This window comes from Haliotis rubra, unplaced genomic scaffold (assembly GCF_003918875.1).
Source record: "Haliotis rubra isolate DU_JTF1 unplaced genomic scaffold, ASM391887v1 Scf115, whole genome shotgun sequence".
NCBI lineage: Eukaryota > Metazoa > Mollusca > Gastropoda > Lepetellida > Haliotidae > Haliotis > Haliotis rubra.
This window is the reverse complement of record NW_025765059.1, coordinates 1,732,140-1,749,435: the sequence shown is the minus strand read 5'-3', so window position 1 is coordinate 1,749,435 and position 17,296 is coordinate 1,732,140. Positions and strand designations below refer to the sequence as shown.

The 17,296-nt window shown below is 38.1% G+C and overlaps 1 protein-coding gene across 1 annotated transcript in view; it reads right to left on the bottom strand.

Annotated features, from left to right (window-relative positions):
* LOC124254571 (glutamate--cysteine ligase catalytic subunit-like) overlaps positions 1 to 17,296 on the bottom strand; it is a 32,845-nt gene that overhangs the window by 6,336 nt on the left and 9,213 nt on the right. Inside the window, exons 8-12 of the mRNA XM_046688400.1 lie at positions 4,079 to 4,195; positions 1,501 to 1,639; positions 868 to 980; positions 572 to 664; positions 227 to 331 (exon numbers count right to left, since the gene is read on the bottom strand). Coding sequence (XP_046544356.1) covers positions 227 to 331; positions 572 to 664; positions 868 to 980; positions 1,501 to 1,639; positions 4,079 to 4,195 — 567 coding nt within the window. The remainder of the gene's footprint in view (positions 1 to 226; positions 332 to 571; positions 665 to 867; positions 981 to 1,500; positions 1,640 to 4,078; positions 4,196 to 17,296) is intronic.

Sequence of the window (17,296 nt, the reverse complement as noted above, 5' to 3'; positions counted from 1 at the left end):
GGATAAAGTCTACTGAACATTTGAATATTGGTAACATTGTTCCTTGCATGAAATAACAGCGATTTAATTGGATGTCTGTTTCTACCACTGCCACTGAAACCAGACTGACAAAGAAGCTGTGTGAGAAATGGCTCCAGATTTCATGTCATCAAAGCATGGCAACACAAGACAGTGGATAATTCAGTGACAGTAGAGATGTCCCTCACTGATTCCAGACAGGACCTACCTTTGAGATGGGGATGAGGAAGTTGAGTTTGAATGTGAGGATGACTCGAGTGAGGAGCACGATGAACACTACATAGGCTGCATTCTCAAAGTCTGTCAGCTGGACCTAGAACCGGGAACAGGACTCATCATCAACACTGCCACTGTAGCCAAACTGGCAACTAGCCCTGAACACAGCAAAGTTATATCATAGGAATATCAGGTGTTTTTCAAAATCAAACCATTTTCGCACCTGCTTTCCTATATTGTTATGTACACGTCAACACAAACACAGGTGCTTGTTTTACCCATCTACTGACCCATACATTCAGTGCGTTATAACCAACACAAGCTGTGATGTCCCTACCTCCATGGGTCTGAACTCCACCCTCCATCCTATGTCTGAGTTGGGTGGGGGCGGCTTGAACCTCATGGTCTGCCAGTTGGTGGATTGGATGTTCTGGGTGGTACATAAAACAAGCATATCAAAATACAAAGTCTGTCTGGTCATTGTACAAAAGTGTTTACCCCAAAACTCTACTACCCCCACACAAATGAGAAGTCTCAAAAGTGAAATATTTTACCTGGTTTTTAGTTTTAGGCTTGAAACAACACGTTACCATGCCAGCAATATATGATCATGTAAACTTCCTTTTGAACTACCTCAAAATGGTCAGTGTCCTCGTCGTCATTCTGGTCAATCTTTTCACTGAACAGGGAGATTGGGTCTCGTATAAACAGGTGGGCAAGATGGCGTGACAACAGTTCATCAACACCTAAACAAGGACACAGAGAGGTACTACAATGTAAAGAAATGGTCATCAGCCTCTCCAACTAAATTAACATAATTTATGGCTAGGAGGGGTGATGATGATTTTTATGGAGAGGCATGTACAATGTAAGTGACCCCCTTAAAATGTATGTACAAAGTAAGTGACCCCCCTGCATGTCATGTACAAAATCAATGCCCCCACCCTCCACCACATATTTTTTAAACATATTTTTAAAAACATTTTTATGTACAAAGTTGCTGACCACTCCTAGTACATGTGTACAAAATTGATGACAAACCACCCCCACCCATCCCCCACCCCCACCCCGAACAAAATGGGTGACCCCACTTAAAATCATCATCACTTGCATGTGGACATAGTTACAGCTAACTTTATGGCTTTGTAGCATTAGATTGCATATCACTGGTAAGTCAAACAAAAAAGGGGGGCATTAATGCTTAGTCTTACAAAATATCTAAGAATTTAGAAAAATGAGAACTTCACTGAGTGTGTGTGTACGTACCTCCATCGCGAAGCTGTTGGTAGAGATCCTTGTCGTACACCATGTCGATGTCATTGTAACAGGCACTTCCTGGCGACAGGTAGCTGTCAATCGAGTCATAGCGAGACTTGTTGATACAGAACTTGTTTTCTTTCAAAGGCTAGAACAATAGCAACAAACCTCCAGACACTGAATTCTACATGTACAGTCATTAGGGGAGGATGATAGGAGATTCTCTGTCTTGTCTTGGTCAGACATTCTACAAGTATAAGACACTCTACAAGTACGGGATAATGTACATGCTTAGGGCTTTATAGTGGACTTTCTGCATCTGCAGTACATTCTACAGAACATTTGACATTTACTGCACATTCTGCAGTACTTTCTGCATCTATAGCACATTCCACAGAACATTTTACATTTACAGCACATTCTACAGAACTTCTACATCTACAGGACTGATAGAAATGTCTTGTTGACACAATGATGTGCATGTTATTTGTTAGCTGTAAATAGGTGAAGAGGATGTCTTCAATAAATCTTCCAGTGTCAACAAATGGGATGGGTGCACCGACAATTCAAGGGCATTCAAAGTTGTAATTTTTTATTGAGCTTCTATTGTATTCCTTCCTTAGCAAAATTAAGCTAAAAATCTATTCATCTATTAAGTTCAAGGTCAGGTAACTCCTAAGAAACCAAGAAGAAATCATGTTGAATCTTTGTCAAATTACACACAAAACTACGTGCTGAAATTGTGCAGACTTCTCAATTACTCATCTCCTGTGACAGGGTATCTACAATATATCCTACGAAAACAAACCATCACACTCTTTAATTGAGTTTAAGAAGCACATTTAATTCACCTCAAAAAAGATTTGCTTCAAGGCCGCTTTCTCAAGTTACTATTTCTTACAATGGTATGTAGGAGACACTTAACAGCGCATAAATCATTAAATTGTGAAATTGCTTTCATACTTATTTGATGCCACTGAAAGCTGTTCTTCAGTTATATCAGAGCATGTCAGCATACCGAAGAATGAAGTACAGGGAGATTTTGCTACTAGAGGTTCACTGTGTTGCTACTACAGTCCGTTTGGCTCAAAAGCGGACCGATGAATTGCAATCTAACTCGAAAACTAATAAACATAACATACTCAATGAAACGCTGATCATAATCAAAACATCATACCCACTCTGTGAGGTTTTTTGCAGAATTTTTGTCCTAAAAATAAAAAAGTTGTTTAACAATCTATCATTAAAATATTGACACAGTTCACTATTTGTTACGAGGGAGGAGTGCAGAGAAAGGGACAGCCAGGTGTTCGAGAAAGGATGGAGACGGCACAGCACAGGTTAATGAATCAATAACTTTGTCGGCACTTGTGCACGTGCTTCTCTAACACCTGGCTGTCCCTTTCTCTGTACTCCTCCCTCGTAACAAATAGTGAACTGTGTCAATATTTTAATGATAGTTTGTTAAACAACTTTTTGAATCTTAGGAACAAAATTCTGCAAAAACCTCACAGTTGGTCTGATGTCCGCTTTTGGGCCAAACGGACTATACCATGGGCTGGGCAGCAACGAGTATCATCTCTTGGTTTGACGTGATAGGTATCTATCGACCAACCTTTCCCAACAGTCTGGGGATCAGAACCAATAAATATCAGATCTAAGTCTGGATACATTACACAACTCAAACAAATAACTGTTATACCTTGGAGCTAATTTAGTTTTAATGCATCACCAAATGAGCAAATGAGGGTTGTTGTGAACCCTTAGCCAACTTTCACTGACATGATGGTTTGGTTAAGTGAGTCAGTCAGATGTCAAAACTCCATTTCATTTACAGGTGGTGGGATAGCCTAGTGGTTAAAGCGTTCACTCGTCACGTTCGATTCCCCATATAGGGGTACAATGTGTGAAGCCTATTTCTGGTGTCCCCTGCCATGATATTGCTGGAATATTGTTAAAAGTGACATAAAACTAAACTCACTCACTCACTTCATTTACCAACTTAATTCAGAAAATTCAGTAGTAATAAGGAAAACTCACACAGAATACAGATACCACTCACTCAAAAACGAGGGAACAAGCGGGATATAAGGGAAGATCAATATTTTCCCCAAATATTAATAGTTATCATTAACATAAGTGATGCTATGTTCTTGATAAAAATAAATGATCTTTTGCAGTGCACTGTATCATCCTAAAGCCTAGAAATATGTAAATCTTTGCATCACATGCTGACACAAGTGACAAGTAACAGGACACAACTAGTGAAAACTACCATGAACACAGGCCATGCTGACAATACGTTTGGTAAACTTGAAAATATTTCACTAAATCACACATGCAGAAATTATAGGATATTTATATTTATATAGCACTCATATCCATGCAACTAGTGCATGCTCAAGGTGCTGGTATTATTTTCCCTCAATCATTGGATGTCAATCTCAACGGCACATCGTATTATCAATCTTAACTCCCTGGGGAGTATACAACTCTTGCAGCCACTAGGCGCACCATGTTATAGTGGCTTTCTCATCCTAACGAGGTAACTGAAAGTGGTAAAGTCCCATGCATGACAGACACTCACTTCAAGGCCAAGCTCCTCCCTGGTACGATCATCCACGCCCTGGGCGATGACAGTCCACCGTGCCTCAATGTCTGCAAGATGGCCCCGGAAAATGGGTGAAGCAGCACTCAGAGCCAACTGTAGATGAAGGGAAGATAATTAGTAACAGTGAACACAACAACTTTATTTCAAATACCTTAGATATGTTCCGGAGGTTCAGCAGTGTGGATGTACCATCAGCTATCCCATAATGACATGCATAACTGGGAAACAGTCTGCACATAACTTGAAGTATATTTTCTAGATTTACAAATTGAGATGCAAAGTTATGTGCTTGTTATTAAAGCTTAAAATATGGATGAGAAATTCCCTTCCCAAGTAACACAGACATGTCTTATTATCCCTGGGATAAGGGATAAGGGATAAGGATGTACATCCACTACACAATATAACCATGATAACAAATAGTTGTTTCAGTACCCCTGGGATATAGATGTATATTCACTATACAATATAACACATAGTTGTTTCAGTACCCCTGGTATATAGATGTATATTCACTATACAATATAACATATATCCAACCCATAGTTGTTTCAGTACCCCTGGGATATAGATGTATATTCACTATACAATATAACACATAGTTGTTTCAGTACCCCTGGGATATAGATGTATATTCACTATACAATATAACACATAGTTGTTTCAGTACCCTGGGATATAGATGTATATTCACTATACAATATAACACATAGTTGTTTCAGTACCCCTGGGATATAGATGTATATTCACTATACAATATAACACATAGTTGTTTCAGTACCCCTGGGATATAGATGTATATTCACTATACAATATAACACATAGTTGTTTCAGTACCCCTGGGATATAGATGTATATTCACTATACAATATAACACATAGTTGTTTCAGTACCCCTGGGATATAGATGTATATTCACTATCCAACATAACACAAAGTTGTTTCAGTACCTCTGGGATATAGATGTATATTCACTATCCAACATAACACAAAGTTGTTTCAGTACCTCTGGGATATGGATGTATATTCACTACACAATATAACACATAGTTGTATAAGGACCCCTGGGATATCTATATATGTTCACTACACACTATAACATAAAGTTGTCTTGTATATTTGTCAAGGGTTTCTACAGAGCAGATGATCCAAGTCATGATCCTGGGATTTACAGGACGCAAATTTATTAGCGTGTCCACAGGGACTCAGAAAAGTCCAAATACTTGTTGCAAAAATCAAGTGACAATAAGTTATCACTGAGTTTGCTACTAGCAGGGTTATGGTATTATTTGCAATTTAATTACTTTAACAATGTGATGATCATGACACACAATACAATAACAGTATTAATAATAATATTTAAGTGTCTGGGACCCCCATTTTGTTGTCCAGGACCCCTGAAAATTAAGAGTATGAGTCCCAGGGACCCTCAAATACAGGACTCCATGTAAATCCCTGATGATCCACAATAATCCAGATTCAGTATGATCAAGGATTCCGTATGATACAGATTCAGTAGTCTGAAGCAGGAAAAACAACCAACAGCTCATGAAAATAGTTTCAAATTCCAGTGTGCAAAGCTCCAAATGGAAGGTGTGCATCTGCCAAAATACTATTTGTTTTGCTCTCTATTTTTCCCCCTCATCCTTTCAAACACACCCCAATGAGCAGCTGTATATAATGCACGATGCAAATGGTTCTTTCCTAAAAAGGGACACATACATGCCAGGTGTTTCAATCTGTAGAGATATTGATAAATTCCTTGGGTGAGTTCTCTCAAACTCAAATATTTAATGACAGTGTGATTCGATTCTTTAAACAAAACTGTTGCCATGAGACAGCCGTTGTGTTTACTGCTTGACCTTCACCAGGTCAACATTAGTATGTAGTGACCAGGAGTGACCTCCCAGATCACAAAAGTCTAGTTGACAGACATCTCCAAATGTAGTAATCGATACAATAGTATTGCTTTAATATTGCTGAACCCAGGTATAAACAACAAACAAGAAAATGTGGGATAGTGCGAACCCTTAGCAAACACTGACAATATGACTTGGTTAGTGACTCAGGCGTCAAAACTTTCACCTCCATTTGATTTATAAACTTGATAACAAACATTCAGTACTAACTAACGAAAACTCACAGAACATAGATGCCACGCGAACTCAGAAACAATGAAAAACGTAAAGATCTCTGCTCTGATGTTTAGATGCCTCAACTTTGATTAGGTGTATAAAACATTCATCTTCACTCAGATGTATCCCATCATATCAGAGGATTTTGTGTCTTAAGAGTACAAGAGTTGGTCCTTGTCCCAGCATGTCCCTCAGTATCCTCATACAGAATGTGACTAAGTGCAGTGAGCTGGATTAATAAACAAACACAAGGCAGATATGCTTTTTGATATTTTTTTAAATGAAGTTAATTGAAAATTATTTTCATAATGGCTTTTCAGTTTGTATTTACAAATATGCATGGATAGCTTGATAAATCATTTATAATATTTTCGTGTGGATTGAATATATTTTGCTCCTTTTTGCATACAGTTGTTTGGAAAAGCAGAACTATAATGCCCATTCTGTTACAAGTGACGTAATTGTGTCCAAGAATTCTGAAGGTAGTTTCCTTATAAATTGCTAGCAAAAGTCATAGAGAGGGCCTATGATGGATCATGATGGGGCATTTTTCCCTATACAATCACCAAAAACACTAACAACAAATATCTAATGATGATGATGATGATGATGATGACTATATATCATATACAGTTAATCAGTGCTGAACACATATACACAAATCACAATACACCCAACTAATCTTAAGTGGTTTGCATATAAATGAGCATGAAGGAAATAAAAATTCCAATATCACAAAAACACAGTTATCTAACATTTTTTTCAGCTTTCATATACCACACATGATATACATAGAGATTATTACACGAGCAAGTGTGTCATACGACTTATAAAAAACGAGTGTGAAATTTTGTATTGCCCGAGCGAGAGCAAGGGCAATACACAATTTTGCACGAGTTTCGTATAAGTTGTGTGGCACTCTTGCTCGTGTAATAATTTCTTTTTTATCCATTCTATTCATGTACATTTGTGCAGTAAAACTAGATAAGCAAGTGTGACTGTCCTGTTCATTGACGTCACGTTCAATTGTTTTCAACAGACGACGAAATAGAGAACAATGGTTGCTAGGCAAAAGTGATATGTGCACTTGTGTACACCTGGATCAGCAGAGAAACCCTGCTGACTGTACCCAAAGAAGAAAAATATATTGAATACCCAAAGGACACAAGCAACAGGACCAATACCCAATGTCTGAGAACATGGAAGCCTAAAAACAACAGCTTTAACACTTATCTAGAGCCCAGTGTACTATACAGGCCTTTCATACCCTCACTTTAAGTCATTAGATGAAACTATTCCCCTAATCATCCGCAGCTAACATTAACTCACTACATTAATATATTTGTTGAGAGTTTGTTCCTGACAAGTTGCCTTTAACAGTTTGAATGTGAATACAGTTACTGAACAATTCGAGGTGAGGTCAGTAGAGTTGATATGAGGTTTAACGTCTTGCTTAAAATTCTTTCACTTACAATGTGACATGCATGGTCATGTCTGTGTTGGGTTACATATACAAGTCCAGACTAGTGCTCATTTTACAGTCACTGTCCTCCAAACCATCCAGCAGTATAACATGGATACTGGAGGTGTGACGATACAGAAATTTCACGATACGTATCGTGATATCTTGGAACGATACGACTCGATTCGATGCATAACATGATATGCTTTCTTTAGTTATTTTCTTTAAAAAATCGTATTTTAATAGCAAGAAATTTTGACATAACTGTCAATATCTAATGAAAATTAACAATTTTAAGGTCAACTATACATATCACGATACAAAAAGACGTATTGATGTATTTATCGCCAGATAAAGGATCACGATTATCGATACTATGATATATCGTCACAGCTCTAATGGATACCCTGTCGGAGTCCATTGTTTCATCCCCTTAATGCCAAGCTCCAGGCATCTTATATGTCTGTTAATTGATGACACACATTTTATAACCACTCGATGTCAGTGTGAGAAGTAAACAACATAAATGTACCATGAAAACTGTACTAACTGAAACATTAGTCACTCCATCATTTCTTCTGATACTCAATTTACCTGTCCAGGCCCCGATTTCTCGAAGTAAACTTAAGTTTTTACTCAAATTTCAAACTGAGTTTGACAATTTGAAACAGCTGAATTTTTAACTCAACTGCATTTTTTAAATAAAAAAAGCCAAAAAACTTAAGTAATCTATCCACCAAACTCAAATTATCTTCTTTAGTTTGAATTTAAAATGTCAAAATGTTAATGGGCCATTGTTTATTCTAATGTGCAAAATGGCCCGTGGCCCCTGCCTTTCCCAATCTCTGGAGAATATTTATAACACCTTTTCCAGGCTAGACTGTGACCCCCATATCATATGCAACTCATGATATATTCCGAGTAGCCCTACTTTCTACATCTTCATGAAAATACCCTTCAAGCATCTGAAGTCCAAAGATTTAATTCAAATCATTTAAAAGGATGTCGGGCGGAAAGGTTAAAGAGCTACAATGTCCAAGTTATTTTTAAGGGGAATGTTCTAAATACAACCAACGTGGCCCACCCACATAGGCCAAATATTGTTGGGGTGACAACACCAGCCTCTTGAATCTGTCCTCCTCATCTTAAACTGAGAGTGAAGTAAAATTGAGAGTCTAGAGGTTGCAAATATCAATAAAGAATGTGTGTCCTGTATTTACTGAGTGGCATTAGGTGAAGCAATGTTTCCTGAGACGATATCAACATTTGATTCCACACATTTCATCTTATGAACTAGGATACTGGATAAATTTGTACAGGCTTACCGGCCAAGGTGACAAACACATTTGTTTATATTTATTGTTTACTGATGAAATAGAGTCAGCTTGTTTACTCCTATAAATGATACTCCATCGAGAAACAGCTCAGATGACGGATGAAACAGAGGACCCAGCATTGGAACATTAAGGATTTTCACAATGCTCTAAAGGAGAGTGGACTTGTAGGTAAGCCATGGACTCACACTTTTCATATAGTAATAGATTTTGTGATGTAAAGGGCACTAGTGTAGACATTATCTCACCAAATCATATTTTAGAATGAGATGAATACTAACTGGCATATTTGAGACTAAACTACAATCTCATCTTTGTGCCAGTTGCAATGTGATTAAAAGAGAATGTAAAATGTTATACCTGGTTTTACTCTATGGGTAAAACAAACTCAAAGGGACCAGTGATTTTACTTTGTAATGATAATACAATGTAGTTAGTTCATTAAACAAATTTTGACTGAAATATACAACCATCAGAAACCCCACAAATCAGTTACTACATCTGTGACTTGGTTATAAGTTGGTTTGTGATAACATAACTTACTGTAGTACTACTGTACTCAATATGAATACTTCAGAAAAAGCATGGTATTATTTGCAGATGGAAAATATCAAAGAAAGCCCAAACTGAAACAGGGTTGAGGGTGCGTGGATGGCACAGTATTTCATCCCTTGCCTAGGCTATATATCTGAAACTCATAGTCAATTCACAGGGCAAAATGACTCCTACAGTCTTGTACTTGAACAAACATCAAAGTATGGCTGATGGTGAATAAAATGGAGATAGGTATTTAAATGCAGTGAAGTTTCCTGTTGACAAGCTCAATCAGAGAGATGTTACTATAATATGATATGGGTGATCATAAAGTGTGTTCCAAGTCATGCTAGAACAGTGTTACATGTAACCCCAAGTCTGTCCGTTACATGAGAACACAGGCTTTAACAAAAAAATGTAATTATTTTACATGAGAGACATTTTCTCAGTCAACTGTTTTGAGGTCAAGTTTATAAGCCATCAGAACCAATGCCAAACAGACTTAAAGGACAGGTAATATAGAGGCCAATCATAGGCAACAGAATCTGCATAATTAAAGAATAAAGCAAAAAACTTGAATTACAATTATCAGAGGAGCATACCACAGTGTGAAACATTGGTCACATAGATACTTTCAGTAGCATAAATGTTCAATGTCCTGGATCATGATGATAATGGAATCATTTTCCACAATGCTACTTTCTGAACAACTAGGCTTTTGAAATCATATTGATACCTCATAAAATTTCAAGATTAAGAATGGCGACAAAAATATACAAAAAGTATGAAAGATGTTAAATAGCATATTCTAGTTTTTCGATAATTACTGAAAGGTGGTGATTGGACCAATCATATAACATTTGTTGAAGAGATAAATGTTATTCTTTCAACAAAATCCCTTTGGTTATGAAGGATGTATATCTGGTGATGTTACTTCTACAGACTTGCACCCAAGCAAGAGTGAGGAGCCATCAAGCAACCATGAGTATGGCTGTCACCTGTCTCCGCACCGCTATCCTGACATGTCTCAGCGTCACTCTCAGCGGCAACAGTGTTGACCTCAACACCACCCTCTCCTCCGTGCCAACACTGGCTAGTTCCCAATCTACATCACAATCACCCAGAACAGATGCAGACCACAGCATTCATCCGACAAGACCACTGAATGTGACTGATATTACCAGCAGATCAGGATACACCCAGCTTACAGGGACCAAGATGACACCAGCTACCAAGTCTTTTGTCACTGCTAATGCAGCCGTATCTTCAGCAGAAACAGATGAAATGTCCTCAGCAACACCAACAGCAGAAACACCAAAATCAACTACAACAACTACATCAACTTCAACCACTGAATCACCTTCCACTACATCAGCCACAACACATTCTAGTACAGCGCGCCTTCAACAACAAATGCCCCTGGAATCAATGTCATTAAGATGAAAGGCAAGATGAAAAAACTGTCATTAGCAGATATAGCTAACTCAGCCTCTACAACAACAGTTGCTGACAAGCCTACAACCAAGAAGACAAACAAAAAGAAACGAAAGCCAAGAAAGATGCAGTCCACCAAACAAAATCAAAACTCCAGATCAACATCCCGGAAATCCTCCCAGGGCACACAGTCTAAGAAGAAGCCTGTGACACCCAGCCCTACTGTCACTGCCACTTCTCTGCGTGATACGAGAACTACAGTCACCCCATTGTCACCAGATGCCACCATCAGAGTCCACACCATAGACACTGATGTCAAACCTGTAGCATTTGCTGCAGCCTCTGGTATGTAATGAATGACGTAGGCTTTTCTTTCTTGTTTTATGCCATGCTAACCATTATTCCAGCTACATGATCAGAGGTTCTACAGGATGTACATGAAGGATCTTCTGTAGTAAGCCCTGTTTGCAAGAGACCATCTACAGTTGGGCATGTAATGTTGGACCTTCTGTAGAAAGGATCTTCAGTAGTAAGCCTATATTGGCATTGTAAGAAGAATCTTCCGTAGGTCCAAATTGGCATTCTTATAAAGCTCTGTTTGGGATGTAATGTATGGTATTTTTAAGTAAGACAATAAAAGTTCTGATATAACTAGTAGCAATAAACATAAAGCTCACAATTCCCACCTCTATCCATTCATTTCCTACCTTTGATGTAGTCGAATAGACGTCCCGATACTTATTTCTAAATCAAATGGCTTTTGTTCCCAATTTATCAATTAGACGTAAATGTCAAATTACCTATTTTCCAGATAAAAAGAAAAACGCAGGGAAAGGGAAGAAAGGGTCCAAGAAAGCCTACAAGTCACAGGGTAAGAAGGGGGACAGGGGTCCTGCCGGCCCTCCTGGGCCCAAGGGAGCCAAAGGTGAGCCTGGTCCAGCTGCAGAGACATCAATGTCCATGCAGGCTGCCTCATCCTCTGTACTCACAGAACACTTCGGGCCAGACAAGGATGTCATTGTGCCCTTTGATCTTAAACTGATTGACCTTGCAGACAACTACGACAACACAACTGGTGTATTTATCTGCACAATTCCTGGTGTATACGTCATTTCACTGTATCTCATGTCTCATCCAGGCGCCAAGGTAAATGCTCGTATCTTTATCAATAGTCGACCAATTGCAGCACTCTGGGCAGATGACAGCAAGAATTCTGGGTTTTACCCTTCCAGTAGTATACAGACAATCAGTCGACTAGAGTTTGGTGACCAGGTGTATGTCATGCTGGTTGATGGAGGGTATGGAGAGAGTTGGGTCCACGCCAACTACAACGCCTTTACTCTCTTCCTCCTATATGAAGAGATCTTCTTCAAATAAACCACTGGGCACCATTCGACAAAGCAGTGATAGAGTTCCAATCATGGTATCACTGATCTGGTAACGACACTTGTAGCACCAAACTTGCTTTGTGGAACAGGGCACTACACTCATGCTCAGATGACCAACAGACTGATCTCCCAGCTTGACCTGTCTGGTCAAAACAACCGAACAATGTTCCTGGTTTCCTTGTAAAATTCTGACTACGTAAGCATTTATTGTCACTTCGGTTAATATGTGTCGAACTGATTATGATGAATCAAAATAGATTTTGTGTATTTTTTGTAACTTGTGATGGTTGCCAATATGTTTCATACAAATTTGCATATAAAATAAATATGCAAAAACCTTATCTTGATATTTGTCTGTTTAACAACCAATGGGATCGGAAATAAGTGGCATTATTACTTTTTCAAAGGTCTTCCTGGACAGAGAAAACACACAATACAGACATCCTTTCTAATTCTATACACACCAGCTGCTGATAGATGAGAAACCAGTTCTGGCTCAAGGAAACGCATCAACTTGATCGTATAATTTTGCAATTTGTGAACACTACAGGTAATAACGCATTGATTTCTCCACTGATATAAATTATTCATCCGATTTGACTCAGCAGACATTACAGACAAATGGCAAAATTGGTGTGAATAGAGAAAGGAGAGTCCTGTACTGATGTACTACTGTTAGATGAGCCACGACCTGACAAATGACCTCAATTTGCAGATATGGGAACGCCCTCCAGAACATTTTATTTGAAAAATGAGGGAAACAGGTTGTCGTCTAAAACTTGAAAAGTTCAATTTCCTCATGCGAATCATGTTTTAATACGTTTTAAAGTTGCCTTGGAAAGACACGTTGCAAGGCTACTTTTTGACATTGCTTCTACTTTGGTTGCACACGTCTTTTCCACATAAATAATAACAGTGTAGGCTAACTCCCTTGCCTGAGAATGAAAAATTTTCCCATGCTTCCCTAACTTGGACGCCACGGTCAGCATGTATTGCACTTGCTTAATCGCCAATCTACCTGTAGCAACCAAGTGTATTCGTCTAGATTCCCTGCCCCGCCTACTTGTCACAAACGCATGTAGTGCGCAGGCTCATCTAATACGAGTCAAGCATCCAGTCCAATGTATGGGCTCTCAATCATCACGATGATACCAATCCATACTGCAAGTACCCTACTTGTAACTATACATCTGGAACCGATATATCAAGTAAGCAATATATCATATAACAAGTACTAAATAACCCTTGAAAAAGTGTCTAGATTGTGAGCATGACCAATGACAGTGTACTGTTTGTATTCAATCACATTTATAGATGCACTCGCAGATTTGTTCATCTGAGTACCATATATCCACTTGTGCATATAAATTGCAAACACCATGGTAGATATTACTTGCTTTCATTGGAGAAATTCAGCTTGGGAAAGCCATGGAGATACCAAAAGTTTTCATAAACATCCAAGCAAAAGCTGCAGGTGGCAAAAGACTGACGTAGTTATACAAAGCACCACTGAGGTGAATGGAAAGGATGAACATGTTCATGCACACAGAACTGAATGTTTACAGTTTACCTGTCCAGGGAAAAGTTCACAATTTCTATATATCCTTCCATCTTAAAATCAATAAGAAAAAAGAGAACAGTCTCAATGCCATATTGTTCAAAAACACCTGAACAATTGAGTTCAAGATCATGAAACAAGTTTCCTATCAATGCATACAGAAGAAAGTGCCATGTTTACACACACACACAGTCGCTACCATTGAGCAAAACATGCATGCAGTTCTGAAGGTTGTGAGGTCTCCAAATCATGGATCTTAGTCGAAGGGCCAATGTCCTCCTACATGAAAATGCAACTAAGCTACGTCAGATATTTACCTTATCAATGTTGCATGTTTTGACAGAACACAAAGTCCTTGCTCAACATAGGAAAACATAGGGCCATCATTAAATCCTTCTGTGTCTAGGGCAACACAACCCAGTCTTACAAAGTTGGCTTTATGGATTGGGGTTATTTATTATCCAGACAATTACTTGACTACAGACAGATACACTTGAGAGGTACATCAGGGTTTATCAAACCTGCTCAGAGGCTAATATATGGCCACAAATCTGCGGCAAATGTCAACATAAATTCCCACATTGGAATAACAAATTTCCCAATTCCTATTAAGGCTTAAAAGAAGTAGTATTGGCTCTCAGGCATTGCCGCACCATCACCAGGTCTGCCACACGTTTCGTTATTATTTCCACTTTGGATGAATATGCTGTATCTCAAACACACAATCCTGGCAGTGAAATTCTGCAATACTATGAACAAATTGATCCAATATAGCGTACAGTAGGGCTGTGATGTTTCACTGATTTTACATATATTCAGTGAATCGTATCATCAACTTTCATGAAATCAGTTCATTATTTATAATCACTTGAATCAAATATTCATGATTTTTTTTTAAAAAAGGAGTGTTTTTATTTGAATTTTGGTGGTATTTATCAAAGTGAAATATGCAAAATGGAATAAATGTAAGCCAAGCAGGATATAAATCAACATTCATATATATTTGATCTGACAGTAATTTGTTCATTGTCAGGATAAATATATTGACATCCAATGATCGAGGGAAAAAATACCAGCACCTTGAGCAAGCACTAGTGCGTGGATATAAATATAAATATCCTATAATAATAATAATAAATATACATTGTCACTATGGTTAAAACATGTTAAAGATTACATTTTGTTATTGTTTATCTGAACATGATGATTGATACTTCAGCTGCATACTTGTTATTGTATTCATTACCCCAAACTCATACCACACTGGCTTCACAGTGGACTTGATGAGTCCCTGGCATGCCCACTGCTTAATCTTGTGTAATGGTGTTCAGGCAGCAAGTCTTTTTAGCTAGTTATGCTGTTTGCTAACTTGGTCAATGACAATTTGAAATTTGTATGGAACATCATTCGACATGACGATTTACATATGAAATGGTATTTGTGTACATGGTGCCAGACTACAGGTGTGTTTGCCTTGTGAAATAGCAGGACATTGCAAATCAGGATACTGAAATCTTAAATAAAACTATCACAATGCATTAGTTTTGGATGTCTAGATACATTTGCTATTTCCGGGTCTATGTGCTTTTGATAACGATTTTTGCGTTGAGAAGCAAAATAAAAGCTCATTGTACACATGTGTTACGTAAACATTGACAGTCAAATTTAGCCAAATACTGTATTCTAGAATGACGGGCAAATAGTTAATCTGTGATATTAAAAGCAATGTATGTATTTTGTGGGATATTCAACAGTAATATATATAGTATGACCAGAAATTATTGAGAATTTTAGGAATATGTTTAATTGGATTTCTAGTATAAACAACCTTGACCAGCTATCAAGTGCTTGGTTTCATTCAAGAGAGACAACTCCGTTAACCCTTTTTCATTAGTTTGTGAAGAGTTATCCCCCTTTGTTTACTTGCTAGCAGATGACATTTTCAGTGATCCTCAGTATGGATGATTTAGAGAAAAGGAAGTTGATTTTAGAGTATTATACCAAGGACATCAGATCAGCTAAAGTGATTTCAAGTAGAACAGGCATCCCTTTGTCCACTGTTTATCATGTTTTACAAATGGATATGGCATTGAGCACCAGGGAGGCGCAGGTAGGCCCAGAAAATTGACTCTCGGTGACAGGAGGTGGCTTGATATTCTTGTTTCTTAAAATTAACGAAGGAGTTTAGAAAACTTAAGGTTGGATATCATTGATAGAGGAACTGTGGCTGTCTGTAAGGAGACAATTAGAACTGAGCTGCATGCAATGGGTTGGCAGAAAAGTCGAGGAATTCCATCACCGATCATGAAACCTGAACAAAAGAAGCGAAGGTTGAACTGGTGCTTACAGCATAGAAATGTTAACTGGGACAATGTGATTTTCTCAGATGAAAGTTCTGTGTGGCTGTTTCTGAAATTCTGGACTAAACAAACTGAAAAACCTTTGTATCAGCGCACAAAGTACAGTCCGAAATTTAACATGTGGGGTGGCATATCTGTGTTAGAGACAACGCCCCTCTGTGTATTTGAAGGGAATATGAAGAGTGAGCGGTACACAGATATTCTCGAGGGACATTTACTTCCATCTGCTCACATGTTCTATGGAAATTTTTGGATTTTCCAGCAGGACAATGACCCAAAGCATCGTTCAAAGCATTCACAGGCCTGGTTTCGGACCCAAAATATGACATTATTAGATTGGCCAAGATATCGCCCTGACCTAAATCCAATACAAAATGTTTGGGGGCTTATTAAATAAAGTGTCAATAAGAAAAATCTGACAAATATTGCTGAAATGAAAGAAGAGGTGGTCCGATATTGGGACAGCATGGACCACGACTTTCTAACTTCTTTGATCAGTAGTATGCCCCGCCGCATTGAAGCCTGCATTGCTGCCCATGGTGACTTGACAAAATACTAACTGTTCACCTGTCTTTGAATCTGGAGTTATGTTCTGCTAATATTCACATTTAACACGTGAGTAATGAGTGAAAAACATAAAAAATCACAATCTTTAAATTCTCAATAATTCCTGGTTGTACTGTATATAAATACATATATGTATACATTCTTTATTTTTTCTCATGTTTTATTGTCATTGTACAATAGCATGAAGAAAAGCATATCTTCATATGAAAACAAAGGTGACCATAGAAACATATGTGCATCTATTTAAGTCCACACATCTGTTTAACTGGTTGTTAGGCACGAATATATTGTTTGTGATCTTGATACTGTACTGTATACTGTACATACTGGATAACATCAAGGAGCATTGTGTGAATTACAACTGTACGGAGGCCCTTTCCAAGGGTGAGAAAACAAAAAATGCCCCTCGAGTTTACCAGTTTA